We start from the raw sequence: 18,988 nt of genomic DNA on the forward strand, positions 1-18,988 counted from the left end.
CTGGAAGAGTGATTCTTAGGGAAAATATAGTCAAGGATTATATGTGATAAGAATGTCATAGCAGGTTGGAAGAAACTTCTTTACCTTTCTATGCATAGGCAGAAAGAATTAAGTTGAAAATCTCCTTAGCTATGAATTACTAAAAAAAAAAAAGTAATTCTATTTTTTTTTATTGCTTCATGAAAGTCATATCTATTTTATATTGCACTTAATTAGGAAAAATATATGCCTTCATCTTTACTAATTTACTATAAGCTTTCAGTATTAATGATATGAGTTATATCAGTATCAGGACACCCTCCATATTCATTCTAGAGCTAAACACTTGAGGAGCATACATTGTTATTATGCCCTTTTGGTAAATTAATTCTCAGGAAAATATTATTTTTGTACTGCACTCAACCTCTCTCATCTCCCCCCCCTCCTTCCTCACCGCAGCTGATTGCATAATCTAAGGGTTCCAATAGCCTCCAGGTCTTACAAGGCAGCTTCTCCTACTAGAGGTAGGGGGAAGAGAAAAATCACTTTTGTCTCCTAGTGAACTGGGAATAAACTTATTTGAATTATTTCTTGAATCTTTTCTTTTTTTTTTCTGAAGGACTTCCTGGGAGTAGTTCCTATTACCTATTTTTTCTCTTCCTCTGCCAACTGTCTTGACATACTAACAGAATTCCCTGATTCTTCCCTTCTATTCTCACACTAGCATCAAACAGAAGATATAGATATTATAAAATAAGGTTTATTTTAATTTCAATTGTAATAAATATTAATTCATATGTAATTAGTCTTTGAATCTTCTCTCTAAAATGAGTTATTTTCACTTATATTTAGAAAACAATAATTATTAATTTACCCTCAAAAATTCAAATAGAATTGATTTGTAAGTTGCCCTTGATGGAACAGATCCTGATCCATCCAGGTCTACCCATCTTGTGCAACTTTTGTCCATAGTTACCCCATATGATGGCCACAGGGCCATCTTGCTAAAGGTCTTCTTCCTTTCTTTCTGCCAGTACAAGTATATCAGTGCCTATAATACTCTTGCTATCCACTTATCTCTTATCCTTCTTGAGTGGCCAGACCATCTTTTCTTATTATTATATGATTCTGTCTTGATATCTTTAACTTAATATTCTTTTTCAGGATTCTTCATTATTTAAATATTGCATCCTACTAACACCTACTATGTACCAACCCAATAGTATAAAACAATTTTTTAATTCTTTGTTTATTTTGTAGTTTAATTCTATCTTTCATGCCTTGCTTCCATACATACCATTAGTATATTGTTGATGTTTTAAAAAATGGATCTTTCATGGTGACCTTTGGATTATAAGAAAAGCTTTGTATTTTTCCAAAGACAATTTGGGGAATTATTCCTAGAATCCTAATCAACTATGATCCCGTATACAAAATTACATTTAAGAAATATCATGTAAGTATTTATTAAGTAGGGCAGCTAGCTAGTGTAATGGATAGAGTGTTGGCACTGGAATAAAAAAGACTTGAGTTCAAATCTTCCCTCAGATACTTATTAGCTATATGACCATAGACAAGTCCCTTAATTTTTTTTGCCCCAGTCCCTTCTCTGTAAAATGAGCTAGAGAAGAAAATGGCAAACCACTCCAAAATCTTTGCCAAAAAAAAATCCCAAATGAGGTCATGAAGAGGTCATGAAATGATCCAAACAATTTAACATCAATTTATTGAACAAGTACTATATGAAAGACATTGTGATATAGTAAAACAACAACAACAACAACAAAATCTAATTCAGTAGAAGAGCCTGCCTTGTCACTCACCAGATATCCAATCTTGAGTAAATAACTTTTAGCTCTCTGGATTTAGATTTTACTCCTCAATACTAATAAAATGGAAGTTATACTATTTCCACTACATAGCTCCCTGAGTTGTTGTGGTAAAAGCACTTGTAAATCTTAAGTCATTGTAGAAATGTGAACTAAAATCATTATATGTAAGGCACTATCTTCAGATATAATATATAATACATAAAATGATACATTAGGCTGTACACTTCTCAACCATTTCAAAGTGCATTTTAAAAGGGATTTGCGTTTTCCCCTTTTTCTTTAGAAGCCAATTTTCAAAGATCTTCTCAGTGAAGGTGGGTGGTATCTAGAATATATCCTTTAATGGCTATAGTGGTACTGGAAATTGCTATACTGTATTCCTATATTCTAATAAAAGTGCCACTTGAGAGTAAAGGTACAGAAATATTTAAAGAAATCATGAGATATGAATGAGACCTATTATTTATGTAATACCTAGAAAGCATATAGGTATTATAGAAATTTTCAGTGTCATATAGTAATGTTTTTGGACTGAGTCCTTTACATTGTAATTATAGCTCTACAACTAATGTCAACATTTTCTTCCTTGATTGGAAATGAATTTATTCTATCTCATTCTGAGCTTCTCCCTGAAGTCAGTATTCTTTCCAATAACATTTAATCATCTATTATAGCCTTTAGTCTTTCATTGTTAAATGTGATTCAACTTCTACATTCAGTACAATTAATCAGGTCAAGAAGATTGACTTACCCCATTTCTCCAAGGCCCATTAAGATAATTTTCTAAGTAATGGGCAGTGCTAATACACCCAGATCATCATCTGTCTGGAAATATTTTAGACCATGAAGACTGATGAAATTGGTATACTTCTTGGTTGTGTCTTATATAGTTCTGCATATATAGACATTGTCTGTTTCACAAATCCAGAGGCTAGGAAATTTTAAGGAGAAAGTGGAGTAAAGAAAAAAAAATTATCCTTTACTCTTTCTTTTAAACTCACATGTTTATGACTATGAGTTCAGCCATGGATTTCTCTCTCATCAAAAAATCAGCTTAGTTCATCAGAAGATCTTATCACCAATTTGGCCTCAGGTTGACATGAAGAATGTCTTAATAATTTATAAAGGAGTTGCAATCTATATCATTGCAACAAGTAACCACAGCAAACCATCCCTTGTAATATTCTATATGTATATTCAAAATATTGGGTAGAGAATAAATCAATTATCAAGTTCCTGGAAGATAGTAGGAGCTTGTTTGTTGAGACCCCCACTATTCTCAGTGTGTACTGATTACAAAAACTTCCACTCAATAGAACAAAGCTGCACTTTACAGAAACAGGTGCATTCCAGGGCAACTAATTAGGAGGTTACTGCAATACTTTCAGTGAGAAATGGGCAGACCTCAGTTAGGATTTTTGTGATGAGAGAAGAGAGAACAAAGTTTCACCAGTAAATATTGAGAATGTAGAATGGACAAGTAGTGACAGGCAAAGGGTTAGACATGGAGGCTGAGGGAGAATATTCCTAGAGGACTGCAAATGCGGTGGTGTTTTGAGAAGAAACATCATATGGTGAGTGGGTTTTGGAAGATAGTGATTTCTTTGGGGATATTTTAAATTTGAGAAGCCTATGCAACACAGTCCAATGGACAGTTTGTGGTACAGAACTGGATTTTGGGAGAGATGGGTTCACTGAGTATATAAATATCAATGTTATCTCTGTAAGATTGATGATTGAAACTGAGTATTGAAGCAATCATCTGGAGACAAAAAAGAGGAGGACCTAAGTTAGAGCTGCGGTAATATCGATTAGAGGATAGAATATAGATGCTGATCTTACATCAAAGAAAGACTGGGAAGGGATGGCTTAAACCTGGGAAGAAGGGGACTTTCTAGTGAGCATAGATTAGGCAATATGCTTTTGCATCATTACTACAATTGCCTACTTATCACTTTTTTCTGTGCTTATACTTTAAAAAAAATTTTTTTTGTGGTTCATTAATACATACACTGGCTATTTGTCACAGATGTTGCAGAAGGGAAACCTATTTAGAAATAGATTGGATTATAAAGCTTCTTAAATGTTTTCAAACTCAGATTCTATTATTTTTCTATCCTCAAAAGTCATAATGAAGAGGAAGAGATTTTTAATGTACTTATTTTCTATTCTAAATAATCAGGTTCAACTGTAACTACACAAGTCTGACATTTGGATGATAGATGTTTAGCTGCTGACTTCATCAAGAACAAAATATTTTCAAGATAATAAAATGAAAGCAGATAGTTCTCATGAAGAGTTCCCATACCTAGAAGAGTATATCAAAGTTAATACATGTTACTGGCTATCATGGAATAAGGATGTCTTTCTTAGGTCTATATAGGTTAATAGTCTTTTCCCCAAGTATAACAAAGGAAAGGAAAATATCCTTATCTTTTGTGAATTTTGGAATGTATAGTTTTCTTCTATAGAACCAGAAGAGCTGATATTGGTTGAATATTTTCCTTAAAATAATTATTTAGTACCTTTTAAGTATCTGCTTCCAAAAAAATAAAGCTCATTGTACTAAAAAAGGAGTTGAGAATGAACAGAGCAGAGTTATATGATGATTTTTGATTCACTGTCTACATAATGTATATTAGTTTTCTCATTTACTTATAGACATGACAGAGATTCCTGTGAATTTTGTTCATTTCATCAGCTTTTATTCCCACAGAATCTAGAAGAGAAAACAAATAGGACTGCAAAAACATGTAATACCTTCAATCCAAATGCTTCTCTGATTAATAAAAACTGATCTGGAGTATAATTGGTTTCTCTTGATGGGGAATCATCTTGTACAGAATTTTAATGAATCTTAGAATGCAATTATCGATTGGGCACGTTTTCTCATGTTGATTTGCTATTCCTTGAGCTGTTTTAACTCTGGTTGTTTCTGTGTTCTCATTCCACTGTCTGCCTCACTTTAGAATAGTCTTAATGAAGGTGAACAGATTGAAACAAACCTACCCGGACAAAATCTGATAAAACAAGAAAATATTAACTAGCAGATTTTCTCTCAGAAGGCAATTCCCAATGTCCTACCAGTTCTTTCTTACTGAATAGAATAACCATAGAACTAACACAAGTTGTGATAGATTACATATGCCAAGTAACTTCAACAAATCTTGAAATTGGCAATCTGAGGGTGATAGGAAATCACCCATTTTTTAAAAAGCTTGCTTCATGGTATAATGGTGCCCTGTCTAGACTCTGTCTTACTCAAATTATAGATTTGTCCTGTTTATCTGTTCTCCATGATGACAGAGTATAGCCTTTCTTGTGTTAACGTCTCATATATTCACAATTATTAAGTAATTTTTCAGCTACTTATTTCCTAGATAAAATAATTTAAACTTTCAGTATTTTCTCACATCTTAATTTACAGTCTATTAATCATCTTGTCCTAATCTAGACTGTATTTTTTTAAATTATAGATGAGAATTTTGCATGACAGAGAATAAAAGCCCAATGGAGATTACACCCATCATTTCCCCCTTGATCTATTAGGCTTATTATCCTGTCATGGAAATAGGCTACGTTTGTCCCTGATAAGATGTGTTCTTCATGAAACCATGTTTTTTGAAGATATTTGCAAATTAATTTACTTATGACTTCCCCAGCATATTTTTCATAAGGAGAATTGAGGATTATAGGATTCTCTTTTTCCATTTACAAAAAATTTACATTCAGATGTCACAGTCATTATTGATTAAATTCCAGTTTCTTCCCCATATTTTATAGATTCACAAAAAATGGATGCTATGGCTCTGAAATGCCTTTCTTAAGTATCTCTGACATGTAGATTATCAAAACTGAATAAATCCTTTATCAGTCTGACCTATATAAATTATCTTGTGTTAGTCTTCTGTTCCTTGGCCCTGATGTTGTTCCTTCCTGGCCTGACTACTTTTATTTTTGCCTAGACTTAGCATGAACCCCATATCTGAGAACTAATGTATAGATTCTGAATATACATTTTTGTAGAATCTCCTATATGTGATTAAACTAACTAAAAAAATCTATACCTCCTCATCTTTATTATTGGCCAAGATTGGCCAAGTTATTCATACACATTATTAAAGTGGGGTGAAAGGAACTATTGAGAATGGTCAAAAATGGAGGGAACCCATAAAGTGTCCTCAGAATGAACACAGAATAGTTAGTCAATGAATTTTCTTTTTGTGGCTAGCATTTGAACTGTCAAACATAACGGTAGGAAGAAAAACACTTTTTATAGCTTGATTTTTGCCAATTGGAAAAAGTAAATTAGAGCAAATGTTTCCTTAAGTGGTTGTATAGTAACTGTTTATCCAGTGTTTTCAAATTATGGAGTAGATGTTACCATAGAAATGTGAAGTGTTGTCATTTATTCTTAATCTAATGTTATTTTAGTTTCTTTCATTTTTGAATTGCATAGTCAAGTTAAAGTGTTGGATTGAAACAATATAATAAGTGAGTTTAATTAAACAACACTAAGTCTCTAAATGGATAACAAGCAAGAAACAGGCTTTGTAGTGTATGCATGAATCAGATAATGGTCCTAACAAAGACTATAATCATTCTGTGGAATGAGCTATAAACAAAAGATAACTGATGGGCAGCCTACGTGTTTTCTTGATACCCACATGCCAGGAATTCTAGAGGAAGGCTGTTGGCACTTAGGTTGGCCTTCATGTCTATGATTTACAGGATGACATAGACAAGAGTTTTACAAAATGAAAAGGCATGATGGATATTACCTGAACTGTTGGAAGGAGTTTTCATTTCATTATTATCACAGATCCATTGAAATATCAAAAATAGAAGGTAGAGACAATTATTTTGTATAAACTCATCATTTCTGAAGTATATCCATGTCACAAAATTGTTATAATATCCCTGATTATGATTCTCTTTTTCCACTATAAACCTCCCTTCCCTATCCCAGCATCATTCTTATTCTCTCTCTTATTCTGTACTGTTTTCATTTGTTGTCTCAATACAAACAAACAAACAAAAAGTACAAATCTTCCCTAACTCTAAAACAAAACTAAACAGCAGCCCTTCTCTGTGACTGTTGCATATCTAAACTGGATGTCATGTTGGGGATCCAAAGTTAGCATGTTCCAAATCAAGCATATCACTGTCCATCTGAACATCCTCTTCATCCTTCTGGGAGGATACACACCAAAAGCCCCTGGCCACCAAGACTAGAAATCCCTTCATCATTTTTGCCTCTTCTTTCTCTTTTAACATGGATTTAGTTAAAATGTATTTAGTTACTAAATTCTACCAATTCAACCCTCATAATAACCTTATTTTTCCCATCTCTTACTTACTTATATTTAAGTCCTTCATAATATCTCATTCAACTACAGCATTATAACTAGGCATTTTGTTTTCAATCTTCTTCTCTTATGATTAATATTACATTTGTTACCACAGAAAGGAAAGCGAGAAGGAAGAAAGGAAAGAGGAAAGAGTAAGGAAGGGAGAGAGAAGGAGGGAAGGAAGGAGGGAGGGAGGGAGCGAGAAAGGGAAGGAAGAAAGGAAATAAGGAAGGAAGGAAGAAAAGGATTAAAATGTCTATTATGTGCCAAATACTGTGCTGAGTATTTAACACATATTATCTCACTTGATCCTCACAACAACATTGAGAGGTAAGTGCTATTATCCCCATTTTAGAGTTGAGGAAACTGAGGCAGATTGAAATTAAGTGCATTGCACAGGTTCACATAGCTACCAAGTATCTGAGGCCAGATTTGCTATAAATCTCATTTGATTCTTATATTAATTCAATGAGATAGATACTATTATCATACCTATTTCACAGATGAGGAATTTTAGTCTGCCTGATTCTAAAGAGTTTGTCCAAGGTTTATCCTAGAGACTCCTATTTGTTCCTATGGAACTAGTTCTACATCTCCCTTAGGATATGTGGGTATATATATACATATACATACACATATGCATGCACATATACATAAATACTTACACTGATGTCAAGGGAATAGAAACTCAATTCAGTTCAGAAAAAAATCTATTATCTTTGCCTCTCATATTCTTCCATTCTTTCTGTTGTTAAAATTTTTTTATGTAATGTCATTTCTTCATCCCCTTCTAGAGTTTAAGATCTTTAAGAAAAAATATGTTATTGTAGCTCAATTCTTTGTTCATAGTAGAGGCTATGAGTTCCACTGAATGGAAATGACTTGGTTAAGGGTGAAGGTATGTGCATGATCACAACATTCTTAAATTTATTGCATTGTTGGAAATACAGGGAGAATACATATTTATTTCAATTAGATTTCTAGAGCCAGCTAACATTAAACTTGTAAGTTTTATCTTAGTGAAGAAACATTTCCCGGGTATATAAAACGTGGTTCCTCTTTCACAAAATGAAGGTATGACACCCAGCCAATGATTGTCCTATTTTAGTGACTGAATGAATATGTCACATCTTCTTGTTTTTGTCATTGATCAAAATATAATTAGAAAGGATTATCCAATTCAAGCCTTTATGTGCCAAGCATTATGCCGAGTTGAGATCACAAACAACCACTACCACCACAACAAAAACAAACAAAAAAGCAAAAAGCATATCTATATCCTATTCCAAGGAACTTACAGTCTAATTAGTGAGCTAACATATAAACCACTGTATAAAAACAAGGTGAATTTGAGATACAATTATGAGATAAATACTTCAGATATTTATCTTTAGTGGATAAGATTAACATTAAATAAGGTAGAAAAGGGCTTCTTTTAGAAATCTAACTAAAACTTACAGGAATCCAGAGAAGCCAGAAGGCAAAGATAAGGAAGTAGACAGTTTTACAAATAGAAGATAGCCAAGGAAAATTCACTAAGTCAGGATGTGAAATGTCTTTTGTGAAGAACAGAAAAAAATCCATGTCACTGAATCCTAGGTAGATGGAAATGAGTAAGGTTTAAAAAGACTAAAATGGTAGAAAGGGAGAATGTTCTAAAGGACTTTAAAAGCCAAATAGGGTTGTTTGATTAATAGGGAATTAATTAGGAATTCATAGAAAATAGGGAATCACTGGAGTTTATGAAAAAGGAGAGTAACATGATCAAACTTGTGCTTCAAGAAGTTTACTAATAACTAAGTAGAAGATGAACTACAGAGGGGAGAAACTTGAGTCAGGGTCCCCAGTCATAAGACTACTGCAAAAGTTCATGGATGGAAGAGGGTCTGCACCGACATTGGTGATAGTATAACAGTTGATGGGAATATATAAAAGAAAACTTTTGACAGTAGAATTCATGGAACTAAGCAACAGAGGAGTGAGAGAAATTAGGAGTTTAGCATGACAGTTCTCGGATGACTGGGTGACTGGAAAGAGTATGGTACTCTCAACAGTAATAGAGAAGTTTAGAATAGGAAAGAATTTGGGGGGAAATGAGTTTTGTTTTGAATATATTAATTTATTTTTATTTTTATTATTTTATTTTAACATAACAATTTATGTTAATATTACTTTAAGATGTCTACAATCAATCCTATTAGTCAATTAGTTTTTAGAGATGGATTTTTTCTCTCTGTGTGTGTCTCTCTCTGTGTCCATGTATGTATATGTATTTAAGCGACTCTTTTCTAACATTGTGCATCAATTGTATATTTATAGTAATTCAGATTGAAGTAGTAGAAAGGGAATCAAAAGATGTGGGTCCTGGGCATTTAGAGATGAAAAGCTGAAGGTCAGCAGGGTGGTTAAGATGGACAAGTAAATTTGTTAATCATTAAAAGAGAGATGATGATTTAATCCATGGAAGCTGATGAGATCACAAAATGAAAAAATTAGAACAAAAAAGAGCCCAGGAGAGAGTTCTGTGAAGTACCCATATTTAGCAGGTATAACCTAGATAATTATCCAGCAAAGGAGACTGAGGAGTGGTCAGATAGGGGGGAAAAGAACGAGAAGAGAGCAATATCATATAAACCCAGACATAATATTTGCACTAACAAAGTCATTGAAGGGGGAAAAAAGGTAAGGATTGAGAAAAGTTCATTAGATTTGGCAATGAGGAGATTATTTTTAAAGCTTTTTATTTTCACAATATATGCATAGATAGTTTTCAGCATTCACCCTTGCAAAACTTTGTGTTGCAAATTGTTCTTTCTTCTTTTCCCCCATCCTCTCCCTCAGACTGCAAGTAATACAAGTTAAACAGAGCAGTTCTTCTAAGCATATTTCCAATTGTCATGCTGCACCAGAAAAATCAGATCAAAAAGGAAAAAAAATAAGAAAACAAAAAGGAAGCAAACTAGAACAAAAAAGTGGAAACACTATGTTGATTCACTCTCAGTCCTCACACTCCTGTCTTCTAAGTGGAGATGGTTCTCTCCATTACAAGTCTATTGGAACTGGTTTGAATCATGTCATTGTTGAAGAGAGCCATGCCGACCAGAATTGATCATCATATAGTATTGTTATTGCAGTGTAAAATGATCTCCTGATTCTGCTCATTTCCCTTAGCATCAGTTCATGCAAGTCTCTCCAGGCCTCTCTGAAATCATCTTGCTGATCATTTCTTATAGAACAATAATATTCCATAACATTCTTATATCATAATTTATTTAACCATTCCCCAATTGATGGGTATCCGCTAAGTTTCCAGTTTCTTGCCACTACAAAAAGGGCTACTGCAATCATTTTTGCATATGTGAGTCCTTTTCCCTTCTTTTTAATCTCTTTGGGATACAGACCCAGTAAAGACACTGCTGAATCAAAAAGTATGCACAATTTGATAGTCCTTTGGACATAGATCCATATTGCTCTTCAGAATTGTTGGATCAGTTCACAACTCCACAATGATGTACCTAGATCTGACTCTCTTTGGGGTTCTTGTTCCATTGTTCCCATTTGTTTGTTTTGTCTCTCTTACTTATTTCTCCCTGTCAGGGGCCATACCAACTTGCTCTCTCTGATCAGACATATGCCCGCTTGGTTGTCCCTAAATCATACATTTGAACAGATAAAATATTTATTCATTAGAGAAGCTCATATTTGGAAGAAATCTTAAAAACAATATAGTGCAATGTAAATTTAAAAGGTAATCTCCCCTTTTCCTTTTCTGATCCATGGTCATCCTCACTTTCCTTGAAAACTTGTACTAAGAAGGAATCGACTCTCTTTTGAGGAACTTCATTCAAATGGTTAGATACTTTTCATGGTCAAAAAAGATTTTGGGTTTTTTTTCATTTTTCCATAAATTAAAATATTTTTTTCTTCAACTTCTACCCATTGCTAGTAGTGTTTTCTCTGGGGCAAAGCAGAACACATCAAATCCCTCTTCCAAATGACAGCCCTTTAATTACTTGAAAGCAGGCATCATATCTCCCCAAGTTTTCTCTTCTTACAATATTTCCCTGTTGGATACCTAATACATATCTAACTTTTTAAATGAGATAATCATATTTTATTTGAATTATTGAATTTGAATTTTTGTTTAAACATTAAGGACTATAGCTGAGATGGTGAACTAAGGAAGGCAAGGGTGGTGGTGACTGGTAGTATCTAGAGTTGACAGGAGACTGGCAGGCAATCCTGTGAGTACAACAAGAATAGGTCTGGTGGGCAAAGACCTGCATAATAATTGAAGCAAGTTTCAAGGTTACCTGGTAACAGTCAAGGGAATCAAGGAAGTTGTTAAATGAACAGAATGTGTCTCAACATATTAATCAGCTGAATGAAAAAAAACCCACTCATGAAATTATGTCCCAAAGACACAATGCTTGAACCAATGGTTTTCTTTTCATTTTTCTTCTACCTTGTCTCCCATCTTGCAGACACATGCTAAGAATTTTTTTTAACACACTCTTTATGAAAAAAGAAACAAATTACACAGATTCCTCTGAGAAGTGATAGACAAATTAGTTTTCCCCTTTTCCATCTCAAGGCATCAAGATTAAGGTTTATGATTAATGATTTGCAAGTCAATTAATCAACCGTGGCTTTTTAAACCTCATTTCTCAAATTACTTCTCTTTCAACAAACAGTCTTTTTGACATCTCCATAGCATCCCTAGATTCACTTTCATGTTAATTGAAATTCCCAGCTATTTTTTATTCTTCCAAGCTTATTGGTATAACCTGTTTATGAAATATTTGCAAACACATTACCATTCACCTATAATATGTCAAGGGTAAGTACTAAAACAATATTTTATGCTCCTAAGTAATAAAAATAGAACAATAAAAATGATGCTAATTATGGTCTGCAAAATTCAAGTTTCCTAAAACTATATCTTTCCTTTCAAAATTATAAACATGTCATTGGGCAAGTCTGCTCAGTCAATATGGTAACAATTACATTCTGCTTTGTTTTAGTTTCACGCCACTGTCAATGAAGGAGTTGTGGGAGTGATTGTCAACTTAACAGTGGAAGACAAGGATGACCCCACTACTGCAGCCTGGAGAGCTGTCTATACTATCATCAATGGAAATCCAGGGCAGAGTTTTGAAATACATACAAATCCCCAAACCAATGAGGGAATGCTTTCTGTTGTCAAAGTAAGAACAATTCTTCTTGTCTTTTTCTTCTTTAGGAAGAGTTGAAGAATACCCAAAATGTATTAGAAAGGTATTGTGGTTTAGAGGAAAGAGTAAAAAATTCAGAGTTAGAATGTCTGGATTTATATCTTTGTTCTGCCTCACTACTTCTATAATTTTAGACAGATGGTTGCTAAGTGGCTTAGTAGATGATTACCCAAGTTCAAATCCAGCCTCAGATACCTACCAGGTTTGTGACTGGGGAAATCAATCTACCTTTATTTGCTTCAATCTACTGGAAAAGAAAACGATACACCATTCCACTACCTTTGCCAACAAAACCCCACAGGCAGTGTGATCCATAGGATCAGAGTCAAATGTGACTGAATGACTGAACAACAACAATAATCTTGTGCATTTAGTTTAATTGTTTTCTCTAAAGCTTATTGTCTTAGTATGTAAAATGAAGAGATCTATTATACCATGGTATGCAGACTCAAATTGGAATCCAATTCTGATAAAACATGCTTATTAAAACCTGCAATGATTTTGAAAGAAGTCAGAAATAGAGTATATGGAATGGAATAATATATATGAGTGCCATCAGCAGTAAACCTTCCTCTTTCCCCCTTTTGAGTTGTAAAGGTTGTATGCCTACAGTGTGCCTAGAAAACTAAATACCATCTTTCACATCATCAACTGGAAATCTATTCTTCATCCAGAAAAAGGAATTATGCTTCTCCTGTAGATTTAGTTTAATCCTAGTCTGAGTTTCTTTGCACTTAATTCACTTGAATATTATTTCTTTCAACAATTGACAGCAATCTTTTACATGAATTCTATTCTCCTCAATCCTTACCAAAACTTATGGAAAAACATGAACATATTGTGAACCGTCAACAGATCAGTTTTTACTAACCTTCCATTAAACTATTTTCTAGAAAGGGCAAGTAAGCCAGGATAGCTCTAGATGTCAATAAAATGGAGATTATAAGATAAATTAGCTAAAATCATTCCTCTTAGGGAAGTTGCATAGAATATGTAAGAGACTAACTTAGTGGTAAGACATTCTTTTCTTTGACATTGAAAATACCCTGGTAGAGGTCTTTATCTCCTCATGCCTAAACTATTACAATAGTCTTTCTACCTCAATCCCTCCCAGCTCCAGTTTATCCTTCCCTCAAATGTCAAATTGATCTTTCTAAAGCCTGACAGATTTGACCCTATCATTAGCTCTGCCTTTCAAAAAATACCACAATGTTTCCATGCTACCCTCAAGATCACTTATAAAATACTCTGACTGTCTTTGAAAGTCTTTTGTAACCTGGTCCATCCTAATTTTCCAGTCTTCTTACTCTCCTCCATACATTATCCTATCTAGAGACACTGGTCCATTCCTTTCCATTCGTGCACACACCACCATTTCTTCAACCTGAGAGTTTTCAAGGGCTATCTTTCCTCCCTCTTTCTGTCTCTGTCTGTCTCTGTCTCTGTCCGTCTCTGTCTCTCTCTGTCTCTCTCTGTCTCTGTCTCTCTCTTTCTCTCTCTCTCTCTCTCTCTCTCTTTCTCTCTCTCTCTTTCTCACACACACACACACACACACACACACACACATACACACACACACACACATTCTAGCTTCCCTTTCTTCCTGCAAGCTTTGGCTAGGATTCACCTTCATGAACAATCATAGATTCTTCTTTCTAAAATCACCTCCAATTTAGCTCATACATATGATGTTTGTACGTGGTGATTTTCATGTCATCCCTTTTCCCCACCTCAGTCCCCTTAAGAGTGTAAGCAGCTTGAAATCAGGGGCTGCCTTTTTTTATTATTATTATTATTATTATTATTTGCAGTGTTTAACAAATGCTTGGCATGCAACAGACTTAGTAAATACCAGATGATAGACAGATCTAGGTTTTCTTAAATCCTTGGAAACACAATCTATAACCTCCTTTGGCAGATTTTCTGAAACTACAGCAGAGGTTTATCTGATTCTTTGTTTTTTAAACTAATCTAAACACCTATTGAAGTGTATTTAGTTTGTTTATCTCAAGGCAGCAGTGTGGTATAATGGAAAGATCGATGGCTTAAGAATCAAATAACCTGGGCTCAAGGCAAGACACCACCAGCCAGGGAAAGTCCCTAAACCTAAGTATTTATTAGGTTGACTAAGAGTCTTGAAAATAAAATCTGCTAAAAATACAAGATGTCCCAAAAGTCTTAGACCATATTTAAGCTACTAAAGCTTAAAAAAACTATTTTAATGTTTGCATTTAACCATTAGAGGGTATGTATTTTCTAATGGTTCAAAAGTCTTAGTGCTTTTCTAAGCTACCTTTAAACCTTAAAAATACTCTAAGATTTTTGGGATACCTATTTTTATATTTTTAAATATTTTACCTATTTTTACTTATTTTAAATAAGTTTATGGACCTATGATTACATTAAATCTTTTTGACATTGAGCCAGCTCTTTATCCTTTGTACCACTTTTCCTCACAGAATATATACATTTTCACACAGAACCAATACCTACACCTACTACATTCACCCCCAAAACCCACTCTCAGGAAATAGTTCTAAATATTACTTCCTACTTCCACTGGAAAATGTTACATCCCCAATGGCCAAATATTAACATCAGAATAGTTAGGTTCTCTAATAGAATGCTTGTTTGTTTGTTTATTTATTGTATTCAGTAAATAGCATTTTAATTTTTCCACTTACACATAAACAGTTTTCAACATTCATTTGTTTTTAATTTTGAGTTCCTATTTTTTCTTTCTCCCTCCCACTTCCTCCATTCCCAAATAGCCAGAGACAATACTGCTGTGTCATAAGTAAGGCCAATTAAGGCAGGATATTAATTACTCTCATAAATTGTACATAAATAATCCTGTTAAAGAGAAGAAAAGGAAATTTCATGAAGAAGAACTTTTTAAAAAGTGAAAATAGTATGTTTTAATATCATTCAGATTCTAAATCTAGATGTGAATAGTTTTTTTTTTTTTTTTTTCTGGTATAAATCTTTTGGAGTTGTCTTAGAGCTAAATCAATCATAATTGATCATCACCCAATGTTTCTGTTACTATGGACAATGTTCTCTCAGTTTTGCTCATTTCACTTGGCATCAATTCATGTAAGGCTTTCCAGGTTTTTGCTGAAATCAGTGTGTTCATCTTTTCTTACAGAACAATAGTATTCCATTACATTCATGTATCACAACTTTTCAATTGATGGGCATTCTCTCAATTTCCAATTTTTTGTCACCACAAAAAAAAAGAACTACCATAAATATTTTTGTACATGCAAGTTTTTTTCACTTTTTATGATCTCTTTGTGAAGAGTACATATTTTTTTTACCAAATTTGTCATCCAACTCTGACTCAAACTATTAGCAATTGTTCTTTATATCTTTGTGATTTCCTACAAAGTTGAAATTCCAGAACTGAGAGTGTCAAACTCATCATGGAATCACAAAATCTCAAATTCAAAAAAGCATTTTAGAATTGATTTGGTCTAACTTATTCTTGAATAGAAATTACTACTATTACTCTAGTAACAAGTGATCTCCAATCTGTATTTGAAAACTTCCAATTAAACTATGCTCAAAAAGTTATCAAACTGTGCATACCCTTTGATCCAGCAGTGTTACTACTGCGCTTATATCCCAAAGAGATTATAAAGAAGGGAAAGGGACCTGTATGTGCACGAATGTTTGTGGCAGCCCTTTTTGTAGTGGCTAAAAACTGGAAACTGAATGGATGTCCATCAGTTGGAATGGCTGAATAAATTGTGGTATATGAATATTATGGAATATTACTGTTCTGTAAGAAATGACCAACAGGATGATTTCAGAAAGGCCTGGAGAGACTTACACGAACTGATGCTGAGTGAAATGAGCAGGACCAGGAGATCATTATATACTTCAACAACAATACTAGATGATGACCAGTTCTGATGGATCAGGCCATCCTCAGCAACGAGATCAACCAAATCATTTCTAATGGAGCAGTAATGAACTGAACTAGCTATGCCCAGAAAAAGAACTCTGGGAGATGACTAAAAACCATTACATTGAATTCCCAATCCCTATATTTATGCACACCTGCATTTTTGATTTCCTTCACAAGCTAATTGTACAATATTTCAGAGTCTGATTCTTTTTGTACAGCAAAATAACGTTTTGGTCATGTATACTTATTGTGTATCTAATTTATATTTTAATATATTTAACATCTACTGGGGAGGTTTGGCCATCTGGGGGAGGGGGTGGGGGGTAAGAGGTGAAAAGTTGGAACAAGAGGTTTGGCAATTGTTAATGCTGTAAAGTTATCCATGCATATAACCTGTAAATAAAAGGCTATTAAATAAAAAAAAAAGATGAAGATTTTGTTATTTGACATAATCTGATTATGTTTTTAAAATCTACACTCTTTTGCATTAAGTTGGATGTCAAAAATAAAAGTTATAATAAATGTATGATGATTCAACCACAAAAAAAAAGAAAACTTCCAATTAAAGAAGCAAATTCCTTTTTCACATAAGTTATTCAATGTTTGAGATAGATATTTCCTCTCACCTTTCTATCTTACTTTCTATAGGATATATTTGGTTCTTTAAAATGATTAAAGGCTGCTATAAACTCAGAAGTTTTTTTGGGGGTTTTTTTTTCAACAATTACTGCAGTAAGGGAGACCTGTGATGTCTGGTTTGCCATATTGATCAAAAAAGAATATTGGCTAGTGAACCATGGCAGAGGGTGGGAGCACTTTCTGTCTGTAGTTTTGTGTTTACCAGATATAGAATGACTTGAACAATTAATCCAATTGAGAATTTAAAAGGGGAAACATTGGCAATTCATATTTTTGTCAACATGTGTTTGTCAACTTCCCATGTTTGGATGAAGAGATATTAAGTGAAAGGGCATATCATCAGTATTACATTGTTATTGACTTTTCCATGTGCTATGCCTCTTCTGAACTTGTGAGCCAATTACTGGTTTGCACTTAATGGTTTATTTGATTTAACTTCAAGGAGCCATAATTTCATCAGTGTGGATATTCATTCTGCTAATACAGATTGCAGTTATCCACATGGTCTTAGGGAGCTGCTAAGTTCAATATTCTCATAAAATGGAGATAACGTGGTTATAAGTACTCCTAAACTTAGAAAGGCTAGTCCCCACATGATATGTAAAAAGTATGTCACTAGGACGGGCTTAAAGCCTTTCTGGTTTCCAAAGGACTTTTCATGACTTATGCACCTTGGAAATAGCTTTCAAGAATAACATTATGCTTCATTGATAATCATTTGCTTTGCCCTTTTGAAACTAACTTTCCCTGACAGTGCTTGTTTTTAGCAGCTCCTGGGAGTAATGCTCCTCTAGCTGTTAGACAATTTGAAGGCTGACATGATTGATGTAGTAGTAACATGAAGGATGTAATTTTGGAGAGTCCATTGTCTTTGTAGTGTACACTTTATGGTAGCTATTAGCTTTAAACTAAAGCAACACTTTGGATTCTTATATTTCTAGTAAGACGAATGGACAGCTTTAAAAATGAATTATTGGTTTTATCATCACTTTGATTTAGAAATGCTCCCAATATTTAGTTTTAATGATGCCACAGTTGGGATGTGAGTGATAAGCTTCACCTTTAATAGGGAATAAAAAGTTTGTACACTTTTGAATTGTAGTACCTCTCCCCTAAATGCCCACACCTTCCCATACATATGTATATATTTTATCCTGAAATAATTCTCTGCATGTTTTTCAGCCTTTGGATTATGAAATTTCAGCATTTCACACACTACTGATCAAAGTAGAAAATGAAGATCCATTGGTTCCTGATGTAGCATATGGCCCCAGCTCTACAGCCACAGTCCAGATAACTGTCTCAGATGTAAATGAAGGCCCGGTTTTCCATCCAGACCCCATGACAGTGACCAAGCGTGAGAACATCTCTATTGGCAGCATGCTGTTGACAGTAAATGCCACAGATCCTGATTCCTTGCAACATCAGACCATTAGGTGAGTATATTATTATCCAATCTAAGCCTGGAAAAAGAAGTGTAAATGCCTGCTCTGTCTGTAGAAATTGGTTGCCAGGTGCAACATACCATTAAATTAAACTTGTTAGAGACCTGGAGAAGGCACAGGAATTTGTCATAGTGAAAAAAGTTTTGAGGTGATGGAGCTAAGAACTCTATTAGTTAGCTGAGAGATAACAGCTCTGTTTCTCATGAGACTGAGCAATAAGGCAAGCCTGGAATGTAAGAAGCCGGAGAGACAAGGTGAAGTTGTAGTTCAATGTAGAATTGTCAAGTAATAAGTAAAATATTGGCTTGGATGATGTGGAATGATGTCAAAGATGACTGTCCAAGTAGCACTTGGACTGGATTATCCCAAGATTCTTTCATCCCCAAGACTAATTTTTGTGATGCGATTGTAGGATTGGTAATTACCCATAGAGAAGTTGCATTAAGAGTTATATTATATACTGATAAGAGTGCAGGGGAGTGGGAAAGGGGCAAGAGATAGAGAATTCAGAATTTCTGGCCCCATTTCTCAGATTATATACAATACTCAAAAATAGTTATTGTCAGATTGGTATTAAGCAAACTATGATTAATTA

At 34.0% G+C, this 18,988-nt stretch overlaps 1 protein-coding gene across 3 annotated transcripts in view; it reads left to right on the forward strand.

Moving 5' to 3' along the window:
• The window catches only part of CDH13 (cadherin 13), a 1,300,132-nt gene that overhangs the window by 1,179,785 nt on the left and 101,359 nt on the right, over positions 1-18,988 (forward strand). For 2 of the 3 annotated variants that reach the window (XM_023494633.2, XM_031949183.1), the window contains 2 exons: positions 12,187-12,369; positions 18,131-18,384. In XM_023494633.2, coding sequence (XP_023350401.1) covers positions 12,187-12,369; positions 18,131-18,384 — 437 coding nt within the window. Of the gene's footprint in view, positions 1-12,186; positions 12,370-18,130; positions 18,389-18,584; positions 18,597-18,988 lie in introns of those variants that run through there. The other variant, XM_031949184.1, reaches the window with a different exon arrangement.

The sequence above is a fragment of the Sarcophilus harrisii genome, chromosome 2, assembly GCF_902635505.1.
Source record: "Sarcophilus harrisii chromosome 2, mSarHar1.11, whole genome shotgun sequence".
NCBI lineage: Eukaryota > Metazoa > Chordata > Mammalia > Dasyuromorphia > Dasyuridae > Sarcophilus > Sarcophilus harrisii.